General features: G+C 39.2%; 1 protein-coding gene across 2 annotated transcripts; it reads right to left on the reverse strand.

The window, feature by feature from the left end:
• Window positions 1-1,126: 1,126 nt before the first annotated feature.
• hspd1 (heat shock 60 protein 1) lies at window positions 1,127-16,435 on the reverse strand (the record flags this gene model as incomplete). 2 transcript variants are annotated; one of them, XM_080037656.1, is made up of 11 exons in its annotated part: window positions 1,128-3,398; window positions 4,145-4,323; window positions 4,714-4,888; window positions 6,343-6,588; window positions 7,851-7,950; window positions 8,339-8,507; window positions 9,587-9,680; window positions 10,705-10,800; window positions 11,176-11,511; window positions 13,990-14,165; window positions 16,323-16,435. In XM_080037656.1, 10 exons carry the CDS (start codon window positions 14,161-14,163, stop codon window positions 3,237-3,239), a joined length of 1,731 nt encoding a protein of 576 aa, XP_079893782.1. In that variant the 3' UTR covers window positions 1,128-3,236. The 2 variants fall into 2 exon arrangements, with proteins under 2 accessions (XP_079893783.1, XP_079893782.1); XM_080037657.1 differs by lacking the exon at window positions 16,323-16,435 and having other exon boundaries at window positions 1,127-3,398; window positions 13,990-14,163.
• Between the last annotated feature and the right edge of the window lie 418 nt (window positions 16,436-16,853).

Genomic DNA, 16,853 nt, shown 5'->3' on the forward strand with positions numbered 1-16,853 from the left:
CTAAAAATGCCAAGTCTGCTCTGATTGGCCCTTGGAATCTAACTGTCAGTTTATTTATTAAGAGGGTGAAGACCAAGTAGGTTGTGCAATAATGTTTATCCAAAATTGCTGTAAAAATATAAAATAGCTTAATTTTGTGATGGCCACCACTAGATGCTGTCTCCAAGAAAATTCCCATTTTTTTTTGTACATCTAAAAGCATTTCCAGAGGAATTTATAGCCCATAATAAGCATAAAAAACTAATAAATAAAATAAAATTAGTTAATTAAAATTCTAAAAAAGGCTTAACCCTTCCTCTGATTGGTTTACGGCCCTCTGTCCACACACAGTCACACAGAAATAGTTCCACCATGTGAGAGGTAAGAATAGCTGTGTCCCTGGTATGGAGGCACGGCTGCTTTCTGGACATCCAGTCATGTGAGGGTTTGGAAATGTCAGTGTAGCAAAGGGCAAAGTCCCATTCCATCTGTGAAGGTCTCTCTAGTGTTTGCTCTGGACTCTGACCTGCATTGGTTAACGTTATGGTATGGCATCAATCAATGGAGCTATTCTTACATGACATAACTACTCATAGTGTTCAATTACATGTACATTGTATTTTAAACTCTATATAGATTCTCAGATGTCATTTAAATATTTCTTAAAAGGTTTACAGAAACGGCAAATAAATGGGAGAAAATGAATGGATGGATAGATAGATAACTGCTCAGAAAAATAGACATGTCTACTTGAATGGATAGAAAGAGCCCTTAAAGGGGTAGTTCGGGATTTTGGAAATAGGGCCTCATCTCCAAGTTAGCTAGTGTGGTATTTATAATTGGAGACGTTTTCAACAAATATCATTCAGTCCTTTATCTGCTGATGATTATGTGTGATTGAAAGCTCCATTAAAAGCTACTAAATGGACCTTGTGCTGATGGATGAGAAGTCAAATTGCTTATCATAACAATTTGAATTTTTAAATGGAGGTTCTGGTGACTGTGATCCTCACCTTGCAACATGACTTAACTAGTAGCAATTTATTATTATTTTTTTAAATAACTCAAGTGACTCAACACATCTGAACAATTGAATTTATTAAATAAATAAAAAATTAAAATCACCGTTATAATCATGGTCTACATTGTATACGAAACAAGTTGAATGAATTATTGCCACTAATGTCCTTGATCAGAAACACCACCAACCTACCGTGTCTCACCTCGTTAATATGACTATGAATTTATAATGTATGTAGTTCTGTTATTACTTCAAGCAGAGCGTATGTCAGGGGCAGACTGTCCCTGCGTTCCAATCCCCATACTTCCCTACTATTTAGTATGCCAGAAAAAGATTTAGGATGTCCCTATACATACACGTCAATTGTAGTATGCTGAGAATACATAAATGCCCCACTATCTCCAATATCTTTTGAGTATTCGTCTTTATTCTTTACATTTCTTGAAAAAAAAATCTTCCTTATCTGATTTTTTTCTAAAACTCTTCTGTACTTTAGTGTGTAGTGTAGTAAAAAGAAAAAGTATGTGATTTGGAACGCAGGGTGTGTGTGAATTGTATCACACTTATGAAGGTCATAGTTTCAAACAAGCACATGGACACCAGTTTTTTTTTTACACATTTAGATTTCTTCAGCTGAGACCTTGAATGGTCCAAACTGGGTTGTAACTCGAGGCACAGGACTGTACCACAATCTCCAGACTCACTTCAACTCTCTCACGTACAAATGTTGTAAATGTAATTAAAGGAATACTTCATCCATACGGAACCGGCGTTCTATCATTATAAAATCACTATCGTCACTATTATAATATAATGAATGAGGTTTTTCTTCCCTCAGTCTTCCCTTGGCCCAGCTGTCCTGTTATTCCTAACCCTACATTTTTCGTGAAGTGATGTCACATGAGTAAAATGTAGGGTGAGACAGTGAGACCATAAAACACTCTTTCTGCCTTTTCTCAGGCTAGGATGAACCGATTTCTAAAATGTTTTGCACATATATACTACATAGGATCTCAGAGTTCAATACACCTTCATATTCCCACTGGTGAAGTAGTTCTTTAATGTATATTCAGCGTAGTGACGTACCGGTTGTTAAACTCATAATTTATGAATGAAAATGACTCCCCCAGGAATTTTTAAAAAAGCGCCTGATTTTTTCTGTAAACATTGGTGTTAAAAAACAGGCTTTTGGTGATATTCAAACCCTGCTTTTCCAGGCACTATTTATCCATAATAAAAGGGGAATATACACAAACACACACACAAATAATGTATTTGTAATGTCACAGAAAATGCTCCAAAAAGCTCTTTAGGAAAACTGTTTTTAATTAAATCAAATGACATAATATTAAATTGGGGGAAATACACATAACAGATATATATAAAAAAACAAACATGAATTAACAAAAATGATAATGACAAAAAGAAGAAGGACAGTGACACACTCCTGGCTAGGCATCGTCGATGTGTATGCTATGTTAGTTTCCTCGTAGACAGATCAATATGCATCTATAGCTTTAATCCTTGTTTCCACTGCAAAGAATGGTCCGGTCTGATAAGGCAAGGGTACAAATTCCCCCTAGATTCCTTGATTCTATCGACCAATCAACGGACTGCATTGTGTAGCTCCACCCCTTTTGGGACTGCTTGGGATGGCTTGGTACCCTTTACAAAAATAGCCTCGCTTATTCTGGTACCCTTCCCAACTTTTTACAGTGGAAATGCAAATAAACGCCTTCCCTACCACACCGAACTGCTTAGTGGAAACAAGACTTTATAGACAGATCAAAATATATCAACGTTTTTTTTTCCTTTTCCTTCGAGCGATTTTGCGTCGATGTTGCGTGATGGTTGATTGGACAGAGTCAGTAGAGTAGAGATGTAGTGGGGGGGGGATCTGGGCTCCATTGAGGCTCCTTATAGACGATGTAATTGAGGGGCTCCAACAGTCAGTATGTGTGTTTTCGGCAAAGTCTTGTGCAGGATCTTAGGGGGGGGTAGGTGGGTGGTAGGCATAAGCTCCTTAGCGCCCTTAACCCCCCCCCCCTGGCTTCCTAGCATCCACTCTGCCTTTATCAGTCTGTAATACAGGAAGTAGGGCTGCACGATTATGGCCAAAATTATTATCACGATTATTATATGATATTGTGGGAAGCCAATATCATTGTCACCATGATCAAAATTGGATATATTGTGCAGCCCTATCAGGAGATGAGCTGTGATTGGCTTAGAGGCTTTAGAATCCCATGCCTCCGCCCATCCCGCCCATGCCTCCCATTCCGCCCATCCCTCCTCCGGGCATCTCCTTCTCCTCCTTGGGGATCTCCGTGACGACGGCCTCACAGGTGGAAAGCAGAGACGCTACACCGGCAGCGTCCATAAGAGCCGTCCGCACAACCTGGACAAGAGAGAGAGAGAGAGAGTTTGTTTTAGCATCCGTTTTGTAAATTCCAAAAATTAAGCAATTTATGATTGTCACTGGTGGCAGAAATCTCTGAAAATGGTACAGCTGTCTACCCCTTGATATGTGGTACTTCTTGTCTTTCATATCCACAAATCTACTTAAAAAAATATATATACAGTCAACATTTTGTGTGTTAAATTACTGAATTATATTAGTAGTTGCAGCCCTAATTATGTTCGATGTTTAGTTAATTAACCCAAATATAAAAAATAAAAAACTTCATAAGGTTTCCCCATCAAGTTTTAAAATATGTACAACATTCAACACCCTCTTTCCTTAACCACAAGGTGGCAGCATTGACCAGGTTTCCATATCATTTGTAAAACATGTCTCTTCCACATGTATCACAAACACTGGTAGTCAATAGTAGCGTTAGCCTGCCGCCAGTCAGAAGATGACCTTTACAAAACTAAACAGTCCTGTTTGCTTATTGACACTTGTTTATTTACCACGTTATGTTGCTCTCTATATTTGTAACAGTGAATGCGCTCTGTACCTTGGTGGGGCCGATGATTCCCTTCTCCACCATGTTAACGTATTCTACATCATTCATCATCATTTGTAAAAACCTGTCTGTCTGTCTGTGCCTGCCTGCCTGTCTGCCTGCCTGCCTGCCTGCCTGCCTGTCTGTCTGCCTGCCTGTCTGCGTGTCTGTCTGCGTGTCTGCCTGCGCTCTGTACCTTAGTGGGGTCGATGATTCCCTTCTCCACCATGTTGACGTATTCTCCCAACATGGCGTCGTAGCCGATCTCCCCTCCAGCCTGCAGGATCTTCTCCACCACCAGAGTTCCTTCCACGCCCGCGTTCTTAGCGATCGTCATCGCCGGGATACGCAGCGCCCGGCGGATGATGTCCACACCTGGTCAGAGCAACAGTTAGTTAGTTAGGTAATTTATCGAACACGTTAAAAATAGCACAAACAAATTTTTATTTTTGGTTGAATAGATTTTTTTAATAAAAACGCTAAAAATTATTTAAACAAAACTGAAATTAAATAAAGGAAAAGTTTTGCTGCTCATTCTACTTCACTTGTCCTGTCAGTCTGGGGATATGGTGATATTAATGAAGCACCTTCAAATACATTTTTTACAATAGTTAGAGCTTTTCCAGACACATTAAATGTGCTTGGTGTTCAGTTTTCCCCACTATGCAGAAGTAGTAAGTTCTGATATGTTATTAAGCTATAAAAAAGTAGTAATTTAAGACTAGAAAATCATTAAAATACAAGTCAACAGCAGTCTTTTCTTACCGATCTTCTGGTCGTTGTTGGCGGTCTCGATGGCGTCTAAACAGGGAATACACCTGAGCAGAGCACATCCTCCGCCCGGCACGATTCCCTCTTCCACCGCGGCCCGCGTGGCGTTAAGAGCGTCTGTCACTCTGTCCTTCTTCTCATTCACCTCCACGTCACTGGTTCCTCCAATCTGAGACACAGAGAGAGAGACAGAGAGAGAGATCAATATTTAGCTAAAACTAACCCTGCGTTCAAATCCACATACTTCCATACTATTTAGTACGCCAGAAAAAGATTTAGGATGTTCCAAAACATGCACGTCAATTGCAGTATGCCAAAAAATACCCGGTTTCCCTAATACGTCTGATTGAATGTTGTAGTATGTGATTTGGAACGCAATCTCCATAGCTTTAATGTGCATTTTGAAGTACTGCATCAAAAAAAGAAATGGCGATGGAAAGGCCAAATTTATTTCTACAAAATCTTCTAATTCGCCAAAAAGTTTAACGCTTGTGTGGGTTGGTTTTTAATCTTTATTTTTTTTTGGGAACATTCCAAAGATTGGCTCCACATATAGATTGGAAACCTGGCTATTGTTTGTGTTTACCTATTACATCTGTGTTTAGATGAATAGATGTGTTGTAACCAACGGGTGCAGGGTGAGAACAGAGAGGAACTAGATATCCGCTCGGCTAATTCTCATGTTGGTGTTTCTATAGCGACATACTAGCCCTGATGCAACCATGGAGAGGTGGAACAGGCGAGAATGAGTCGCAGCAAGTTAAGACAACTATGGTTCACAATTAGTTACATTTATTTTGGTCATTTTCAAACTTATAGTTAGACTTGTTCACATGTGCGAGAAATAGTCTGGGTAATTTGGGAATGGGGCGTAGGCTCGATTTATGTGACGATTGATTCCTGGTCAGGACAGGGCAAGACCCTAAATGCTAACTGTTTACCTCCAGCTGTCAGTCACTTTGGATTAAATAAATGATAAAAACGCACCTATTTTATTTTTTTTGTACTTTAAGAATATACTCTTCACATTTACCTTGAAACCCGTCTAGTGCCTGTGTATTATATTGTCCCGTACCTAGTGCCTGTGTATTATATTGTCCCGTACCTAGTGCCTGTGTATTATATTGTCCCGTACCTTGACCGCTAACTGTCTATCTCCGGTTGTCCGGATAAAATAAATGATGGAAATGCACCTCATTTCTTTTTAATTACTTTCAAATGATTTGCCTCACATTTAGCTTGAAACCCGTCTAGTGCCTGTGTATTATTTAGTGACTATGACTATTTATATGTTCTTGGTTATTTTCAAATGATTGTCTGTAACTGTGGAACTGTGCTGCTGCCTGACTTGGCCCAGGACTCTCTTGTAAAAATCTAATCTCAATGATACTTCTCCTGGTTAAAATAAATAATAAAATGTATCCCGTACCTTGACCGCTAACTGTTTATCTCCGGTTGTCAGTCACTTTGGATAAAATAAATGATAAAAACGCACCTATTTTTTGTTTTGTTTCTTAACTTACATAATATTCTCTTAAAATTAAGCTTTAAACCCTGTCTAGTGCCTGTGTATTTTGTCCCATACCTTGACCTGTCTATTGAATATATTACTTCATCCCGTACCTTGAGCACGGCCACTCCGTCGGAGAGCTTGGCCAGTCTCTCGTTGAGCTTCTCCTTCTCGTAGTCGCTGGTGGTGCTCTCCAGCTGCTCGATGATCTCATTGGCTCGTTTCTCCACGTCCGCGGGGTTTCCTCCCCCCTTCAGCAGGAGCGTGTCGTCCTTGGTGATCTGAACTTCTCCCACTCGGCCAAAGTCATGAGCCTGGATGTCCTCGAGGGCCACGCCGAGGGTGTCGTCTCCAAACACCTGGGAGAAAGAGAGAGAGGAAGATTTTAAGAAGTTAAAACACATGTCTACAAGTGCATTGTTTAAATATATGGGACACGATTTGATATAGATACAGCTCCGGAAAACATTAAGTGACCAGTCTGGATTTTTCTTAAATCTTCATCTCTACATTACTTAATGACAAAATGCTCTTAATGACAAAATGTATTGAGAGAAATGAACAAGAAAATCATGGAATTAAAATACATGTCTGCATCAAAGGTGTAGATATGGACAGTGTAGTTGAAGGGGCTGGATTGTTTCAGTAAAACCAATGAACTACTTTTTTTTTTATTTGTAGTTGAATAATTCCTTAAAGAATTTATTTCTGGATGAATAAAGAATAAATATACTATCAAACCCGCTCGCTATCATGGATTTTGTAAAATAGTTAGTTACAATCTAAAACAAAAATATGTTTATTCTACATAAACTATTTCATTACAGATTTTCTTTGGTACTTTTGTCACATAGAGATAAGTAGTTAGGAAAATACGTGCTGTTAAATACGTCACCGTACTTCATCAACACCGCCAAAGGTAAAGCATCACATCAAATAATCAGGTTTTATTTGTATAGCCCTATCTATCTATCTATCTATCTATCTATCTATCTATCTATCTATCTATCTATCTATTGTAACCAACGGGTGCAGGGTGAGAACGGAGAGGAACTAGATATCCGCTCGGCTAATTCTCATGTTGGTGTTTCTATAGCGACATACTAGCCCTGATGCAACCATGGAGAGGTGGAACAGGCGAGAATGAGTCGCAGCAAGTCAACGATGGTTCACAATTAGTTTAGTTTATTTTGGACTAAATCTGGCCCATGATTCTACCTTTAACCATATTACAGTACTTTCCTATAGCGCCATCGTCAGACCGATCTATATATATTTTTTAATACTTTTCTCAAATTCTTATTTAATTTGATGTAAGATAAATAATTTGTTAAATAATTTTTTGGGGATGATAACACTTCTATCTAACCTTCCCCTAAATTAGCAAAACTATCCATCATGGTTTTCGTAAAATAGTCACAATCTTAAACAAACATGTTTATTCTACATTAACTATTAACAAACTTGAAATACTATTCAATTAAATTAATCATTTCTCTTTGGCCCTTTATTCATATAAGGAGGAATGATTTGTGGGTAATATGTGGTCGTTATACATGTGTTTGCAGACGTTGCCGTTAAAGTAGAGGAAAGGATGATATAACTAGATGAATTAACTTACGGTGCCCCCGGTGGTGACGGCCATGTCTCTCAGCTGGTTCTTCCTGTTGTCTCCAAAGCCTGGAGCCTTAACAGCCACAACCTGCAGACCAACCTTCAGCCTGTGGAATGTATACATAGAAGTTGTTGAATGAGAACAATAGCCGAGGAGGAATAACTCCCAAAACATTCACAACAACCAACTAATTTAAGTTGTACTAAAACTTATACTGAATAGTAAATACTATAATAATCTAAATATAATAATGTTTTTTGGGTTTGGGTTTCAATAAAATAAAAGTCTCAATAATGTTTGTGGATGCTGTGAGTTCTAAGGAGAAAAAAAATCAAATCTGCAAAAATCAGTATTGGCAGGTTAGACTCTTTAGAAAATCGTCAATCGAGAAAATTGCCAAAACTCTCCTTTCTGGCAAATCTTTCAATTGTAGTTATATCTTAGCTACTGAAGTGTGATAAAAGTAGTAGTAGTAGTAAATAACCCTCCCCTACCTGTTGAGCACCAGAGTACTGAGAGCCTCTCCGTCCACGTCCTCAGCGATGATGACCAGCGGTTTGCGATCTCTGTTGGCGATCTCCAGCGCCGGCACGATGTTCTGCACAGAGGAGATCTTCTTCTCACTCAGCAGCAGGTAGGCGTCCTGGAACTCCACCCGCTGGCCTGCAGACAGAGATAGTGCGTTTAGTATTGGTGCTTTTTTTTTTGCATTTTCAAGCTTTATTAGACAGTACAGAGTTGAAATGGGGAGACAGAGAGAGAGAGAGAGAGAGAGAGGGAGAGAGAGAGAGAGAGGGGGGATGACCTGCAGTAAAGGTCCACAGGTCGGATTTGAACCCGCGACCACTGCAACGAAGGCCGCAGCCAATATGGTACGCGCTCTATCCACTACACCACCAGAGCGCCCGTATTGTTGCTTATTTGTAATGTATAGTTTATTCTTCTCACCTGCCCAGGGACTACAGGTGGGAAAATAGCAATTTGCTAAAACCAAGTACAATGTATCTGTCCTTGCTCTAAACAATGTTACTGTTTCTTTAGTGTGTGCTGAAATGTGTGTAGTACATATTTATCCCCAGTGGTCATGGTGTTGGACTGTGGGGCCCATGAACTACACACTCACTGTAGCAGACATTTTGGCCAGTGGCCTCCACTGAGCAGGAGGCACTGAATTTGACAAGTCTGCAAGATTACAGTTATTATTATTAATAAGTGACTATTTCTCACAATCTAATTCCTGTCCGTACTGTGTGCTGAAAGAAAATCCATTGTTAATACACAGCCTAGGCTCTGTAAACAGCCATGTTGCTAGCTATGGTGGGCCCCCTTTGTTTACATACCAGTATACAGAGCCTAGGCTGTGTATTAACAGTGTATTTATTTATTTTAGCGCACCTACAGTAATGACAGGTAAGATCATGAGGAGATATTCACTGATTAAAAAAAAAAGGGATTTTGACAACAAGCGTTCTCCAGAATCACTGAATCCACCTTTTTAAAGCATTCAGAGGGCGTCATGTGTCAAACTGTGAAGCCAAAAGAGGAAAAAGGCTATTTGTGAGATAGATAGATAGATAGATAGATAGATAGATAGATAGATAGATAGATAGATAGATAGATAGATAGATAGATAGATAGATAGATAGATAGATAGATAGATAGATAGATAGATAGATAGATAGATAGATAGATAGATAGATAGATAGATAGATAAAACCTGATTATTTGATGTGATGCTTTACCTTTGGCGGTGTTGATGAAGTACGGTGAGATGTATCCGCGGTCAAACTTCATTCCCTCGATGATCTCCAGCTCATCGTGAAGAGTCTTTCCATCCTGAGATTCAAACAAAACTTTATTATCTCACAACAGATCAACAGACGCCCGAGTAGACTCACAAAGCAAAGCCAGTAGCAAAACTTAAACACACGTAAAAATATGATGTATCTGCCACTGTTGTTTTCGTGCTTCAATTTGGCATTTTCAAGCTTTATTAGATAGTACAGAGTTGAAATGGTGAGACAGAGAGAGAGAGAGAGGGGGGATGACCTGCAGTAAAGGTCCACGGGTCAGATTTGAACCCACGACCACTGCAACGAAGGCCGGAGCCAATATGGTTTTATGGCAAACTTTTACACTGATGTAATGACGTGGCTCTGTAACCCGGGGAGAAGTAAACTGGCTCTTGGAAGTTTTGCTAGTTCTAAGATTGCAACAGCGATCCATTATGCCACTGTCTGTGAAATAGTCCAAACAAATGATCTATAGGGACGTATACAATTATAATTTGTAGGGCTGCAACTAACGATTTTTTTGATAATCGATTAATCTGTCGATTATTTTCTCGATTAATCGATTCGTGCTTCGGCCCGTAAAATGTCCGAAAATTGTGAAATTTTGATACATTTTCCAAAGCCCATGTTGAGGTCCTCAAATGTATTGTTATGTCCAAAACACAAAGATATTTCAGTTTACTGTCATAATAGGATTAAAGAAACCAGAAAATATTCACATTTGAGAAGCTGAAATCAGAGAATTCAGATTTTTTTTATTAAAAAATTACTTGAAACGATTAATCGATTATCAAAATAGTTGCCGATTATTTTAATAATCGATTAATAATCAATTCGTCGATTAATTGTTGCAGCTCTAATAATTTGTACATTTGTTTGTATGGTTTTCTAGTAGCTAGCCGAGGGTGTTCAGTGCAGTGAGTGACTATCTGTAGAATATCTGAACATCTCAATCCGCTGTAATTACAAAAGGAGCTTTGCTAAGATGTTATGGCCCACCTTTGTCCCTTAAAGTAATCCTGTCTGAATGAGGCTCAAGTCTTTCTACAGTAGAATGTGTCTCTAACCTTGACGGTGATGACTCCCTTGCGTCCGACCTTCTTCATGGCATTAGAGATGATGGTCCCGATCTCCACGTCTCCGTTGGCTGAGATTGTCGCCACCTGAAAAGATCAAATTAAACATTTAATAAAAAACAAAACTACTCAATCAAAAATCTATCTGTTAATTTTTTTTTATCCCTGACTTGTTTATTATTCACACTAGGAAATCAAATTGAACTTGCTTTCCAGTGAATGTACATCTATTGGCATTCGTCTGTGCGGTCTTCAACCCTTAACACAGTTTAGATATGTTTAACATTTAATCAATAGTCCAATATCTACGAGGCCATTATGAAAAAAAAAAAAAAAAAAAAAAAAAAAAAAATGGCTTTTAATTTTTTGGGTTAATCTTATTTTTTTCTCTTCTTGTAATAATTTTATTTCATTTTCCTTATTCAAAAATTGTCCTCTGATTGTCCTTGTACTGCTATTTACCTGTGCGATCTCCTCAGGTGTGGTGACTGGTTTGGAGAGCCTCTTGAGCTCTTCAATGACATGTTCCACAGCCATCATGACGCCTCTCCTGATCTCCACGGGATTGGCTCCCTTGCTGATGGTATCAAACCCTTCCTTGGCGATGGCCCGGGCCAGAACTGTGGCAGTGGTGGTCCCGTCTCCGGCTTCTTCGTTGGTGTTGTTAGCGACATCCTGCACTAGCTTAGCGCCGATGTTCATGTACTTGTCCTTTAAGTCGATGCTCTTAGCGACGGTCACTCCGTCCTTGGTTACCTTAGGGCTTCCCCAGCTCTGCTCAATGATCACAGTGCGACCCTGGACGGAATAGATGGAGAAATGGTGAGATAAGATTCAAATGACATTTTTATTTTTTTAACCTTTATTCATACAGGTAAATCCCATTGAGACCGAAGACTCTTTTACAAGGGAGACCCGTTTCCCTTTCCCACGTTACCATTCACACACACATTCATACACCGATAGCAGGCTAACTATCAACATTCACACGAGGCAAGGTGGGTGAAGTGTCTTGCCCAAGGACACGACAACTATGACACAGGTGGCAGGGCGGGGATCGAACCTCCAACCCTTTGATCATCGGCCGACCTGCTCTACCAACTGAGCCACAGTCGCCCCACAATCTTGGGTTAAAAGGTGCTGCGAGGAACTTTTCAGTTTGTGTTAATTATAGCGCCCGTGTTTTTACTATGCCAGCTGTTGTTCCTGGGTGAGCGTATACCCCATGACAAAAGGCATTAAGAAAAACTTTATAAAAAGTAGTATTCTTTGCACTGATGGTCTCTTTTACTGTTACATTTCATTCATGATCATCAGAGGAAAAGTGAGACCGTTTCAGACAATATTGAAAAGTTCCTCGTAGCACCTTTAATAATACCCAGAAAAGTGATAAAACATATCATATAAATTATTATTATTATTATTATTATATTTTTTATGATGTTGATGACTTAAAATTGACTTATTGTGACTTAGTTGGTAGTAGTGTGTGCTGAAATGTGTGTAGTACATATTTATCCCCAGTGTTCATGGTGTTGGACTGTGGGGCCCATGAACTACACACTCACTGTAGCAGACATTTTGGCCAGTGGCCTCCACTGAGCAGGAGGCACTGAATTTGACAAGTCTGCAAGATTACAATTATATTTCTAAAATTACTTTTTACATTACTCTTAAAAAGGTCCAGTCAGTTATTCTATTCAACTGTAACTTGTAATTAGGGCTGGCCCGAATTATTCGAATACTCGTTCGGAAAATTAGTATTCGGAGCTTCGTCTTTTTTTTTTTTCCCTCAATTTTTTTTTTTGCAAGAAGCTAGTACTGCAATATAATGTCATCAAATAATGTTATATTTGGATATAAAAGTTAGTAATATTGTAGTAGTAGTAGTAGTATTGCTCATTTAGGAGGATATTACATCACTAAGTGTCATAGCGCATCCATTACTTCACCTCCGAGCGCGTAAATCTTCAACAAAATATGAAGATACTGTCAAAATCAGTTCCAGGGAGTATATAGGGATTATTAACGTTTTTATTTTATTTTATTTATTTATTTTTAATGTTTTTGATGGTGTGTTTTTCTGGAACGAATATTCGAATATTCGCTCGGAAAAACCAACGAATATTAGAAGCCTGAAAAATGGCATTCGGGCCAGCCCTACTTGTAATGTGACGGGAGAATTATTTCCAGTGATGTTTTACTTAGACATCTGTGAATTGTAAGTAAGTAAAGTAAGTAAAGTTTATTTATATAGCGCCTCTCGCAGACCAGGGTCACAAAGCGCTTCACATTAAAAAACACAATAAAATACAATAAAACGACATATACAGAGTCTATTACAAAGAAGAGTTTCCTAAGAACGTACAATATAATACTATACAATATAATACAGAGTACATAGACATGGATCTAGAAAGCCTGTCTGAACAAGTGCGTCTTAAGCTGACTCTTAGCTGACTTGTATAATGTTCACACCTTCTGTTAGTTAAGTAGCATTTACAAGGGGCGGGCAATAAAGAATGTTTTTGGATTACAGCTTCTAAGAGTTCCTCAAATGTTTAATTGTTTTATGACCTAACATATGTTAAGGTGTTTTACCAAACTGATGTAACAGATGTTAACACATTTAACTGAATATAAGGCTGCAGGTTTGAAGTGATGTTTGTCATTCCTCCGACCCTCATTCATGGGAAGAGCGGTCTGACCCTTTTCAGCTGAATCCAATTTTTGATTTCTGTTTGTTTTCTACTTGGAATAAATCCGTAAATGTTTGAGAAGTTTCAGTTCATTCATTCCCACAAGGTTTAACTGATTTAAAAACTTCCCCGACATGCAACATGCCTGTTCACAGAGCCAAGGCTGTGTATCAACACCGTACGGACAGGTAGCCGATTGTGAAGAGATATTTACTGATTAAGACAAAAAGTGATCCAGAATTGCTGACTCCCCCTTTAATATGTTGCGTGACTTTTTACATTACATCACTATGGGCCAGTTTCACAGCCATGGCATTAAGCCATAGTTCTGGACAACATTTTACTTTCAATGGACAATCTCCATTCAAAATTCCATTTAGTCCAGGACTAGGCTTAATCCACGTCTATGAAACTGGCCCTATGTCGATTAAAAACACAACCACCGAAACCCCCTCCTACCGCGGCTTACCACCACCAGTATGACTGTGTGTGAATGAATGGAACCTGGAACCCTGTAAAGCGCTTTGAGTGCCTAGAAAAGCGCTATATAAATCCATTCCATTATTACGACTCTTACCTTTGGGCCCATGGTGACGGCCACGGTGTCGGTCAGCAGGTCGACCCCCTGCAGCATGAGGGCGCGAGCGTCCGCCCCAAACTTCACTTCCTTAGCGTAGCCGCGGGTCAGGTGAGGCGCTAACGCCCGGCACACAGGCCGCACCTGCTTCATGACTGTCGGGAGACGGAACATGTCTGTAGGAGAAAAGACAAGACATTTTTTAATTTTTATTAATGCACATTTTTTTTTTTTTTTTTTTTTTTTTTTTAAGATATTTTTTGGCCATTTTTATGCTTTATTGATAGTGCAGAGAGACAGAGGTGAAATGGGGCAGAGAGGTGAGTGACATGCAGAGAACGGCCGCGGGTGGGAATCGAACCCGGGTCTGCTGCTGGGCCCGGCCCGGCCCGGGAGGGGGACGCCTTACCAACTGAGCTAAAGGCGCCCCCATTAATGCACATTTTTGATTATACTCTTTATCATTCATATCTATTTTATAATGATTTGAGACTGGCAATTTTTACATATGCCTAAATATGTTCAGATGTTTACTATCATGCAACAAACTCCCCAAAATACATAGTTGGAAGGATTTTGTGGATTTGGGTTTTACAGTTGTGGAAACACTGGAGAGAATTTATTGTTTTTTTTTAGTCTGATGCCGAAATTTCACTTGAATTTTTCTGTTTTTATATTAAGCTGCTTTACAAGTATCTTACCTAATCCATTTACTGTTCGTTTAGTGTCTGTTTAAAACTGCGTTGGAGTGGAAAACAATATTTAGTTTTTTCATGTATGCAAGTACACAAACAAACACAAATAAAGAATCTGGAAATTGTGTAGATTTTTGGAAAGGATTCTTAAAATTCATGTCAAAAAAATATTTAATCCACTGAAAATACAAATGTTCCCCATCACGTGACGAGTGCAGCCAAAGTTTACCTAAAATAATCATTCTCCAGGCCCATCCACCCCCTCCCTAGGACGGATCATGTGTTACAAAGGTTAACTGTTGCCCCTAGTGGTCACCGGTGGTACTGCGCCACACAATGAATGAATGAATTAACCTCCACTGACTGTATGTCTGGGATGGGCAAAGATTTTTAGAGTCACCTTGAAACCAAAAATAAAATAATTGTGCAATTTATAACCAAGAGCTAGTGTAACAGAGTCAGGGGGATGGATTTAACCTGCAATATGTGACTTAGCTTGTTTTAAATGCTACTCATGTGTTTTTTGCAACAAACATCTAACATTTAACAGGCCACATCCCAAAAGATTAAGCTTAAAAGTGACACTGGAATAAAACAGAAAAAGAAGCGAATTCTTGCATTTGAGCAGGTATGTATGTCTGTGTGTGAGTGTGAGTGAGTGCGTGTGTGTGTGTGTGTGTGTGTGTGTGTGTGTCTCTAAACAGGTCCAATTAGTATAGTGTGTAGTTGATTAAGATTAATAAGACTAATTGCCTGTGACAAGGCCAAAACTGACAACATGTCTCACATCTGAATTAAACTGTTTATTTGGCTGTAAATTACAACAGAAGATAACGCAAATTCAGACATTTTAGAGGTTGTATGATAAGTTGTGCATTACATATATATCTAAAAATGGTTTATCGAAAGGACACCAATAATGAATGTAAAAGGAAAAAGCTGCAGTGCAAGATGTGCATTTAAAATGATCATTTGAACACTAGGAATGTCTAGAAAAGGGGTTAAATGGTTATACAAAGTGTGGACATGTAATCTAAAGCCCCCTCAGGAAGAACTGCCAACGTTATTTTGCAAATCGTGTCTGGTGAGATCTTTGCTTTGGCGAACACTGACAATTAGCAACCTCAATTTCATCATATTGTCTTCGATTCGTGAGTCGTGATGGTCGTGACTGGATTATAAAATGTTACACACACACACACAACCCTCCCCCCATTATTAAACCCCCCAAACCAACCCATATGTTCCTGGTTCCCCCCCACGTGCAGTTTCTTTAGGTCGTGCGTCACAAGGTCAAACCAGCGTGTGTGTAAAAAAGCATGTGCGGAAACACCTCACTTCACCTCACTATAAATGACCAACTGCTATCAGTTTAAAATGAGACGCCTACCTCACCTGTCACACACTAACTCTAAGCTTAAATACAGTATAAACATGCTAAGCACTGATTCAGCCGGTGAATAGCCTTTTTTCCTGCATTGCTAACCCCAAGTTATCCAAGATTTCATCACTCCCATGACTCGACAGTGCACGCCACATTTTTAACCACTGAATAAAACTGCAATATATGCGAATTAGCCGGCGATATTTGAACACATACAAGGTGTAATATTAAGGTGGTATATCTTAAGCGCTTACCTGTGAGGTATTATATCTTCTTGCTGCCGAGAAGTGCACGCCTGCAAAGAGGGGAATGATATAAGAGAGGACAGCGAAGCGGTGCGGTGCGAATGAGCTGCCGAGAAATGAGCTGCACATGGCCTATCACATCCGGGTGATACGTCGGCAACGCCCCGGAACATGTATAACCACACAAAACATCACATAACTGTCTAAATGTAACATGTATAATCAGATATTGTCTAAAAATAGCGCATTATTAGAAGCATATATAACATGGCATTGTGTGGTATGAGTGTTTTTAATTGGTTATGGTGTGTTTTGATACGGGTTATGTGTCAGTGCTCGTTCCGGGGCAACTCCTTCTAGAAAATTCGCATGCGCCATAGATCGAAAAATTTAAAAAAAAATAAAGGTCAAAGTTTACATTGTGCAATATTGCTGCGACTTTGAAACACGTTAAAAGACAGAAATACATCAAATAACAACACGTATTTCATTACACATTCAATTGTATAACGTGTCAGAGTGTGAATGGGTGTTTTGCAA

This window comes from Ammodytes marinus (genome assembly GCF_949987685.1).
Source record: "Ammodytes marinus genome assembly, chromosome: 12".
Taxonomy (NCBI): Eukaryota; Metazoa; Chordata; class Actinopteri; order Uranoscopiformes; family Ammodytidae; genus Ammodytes; species Ammodytes marinus.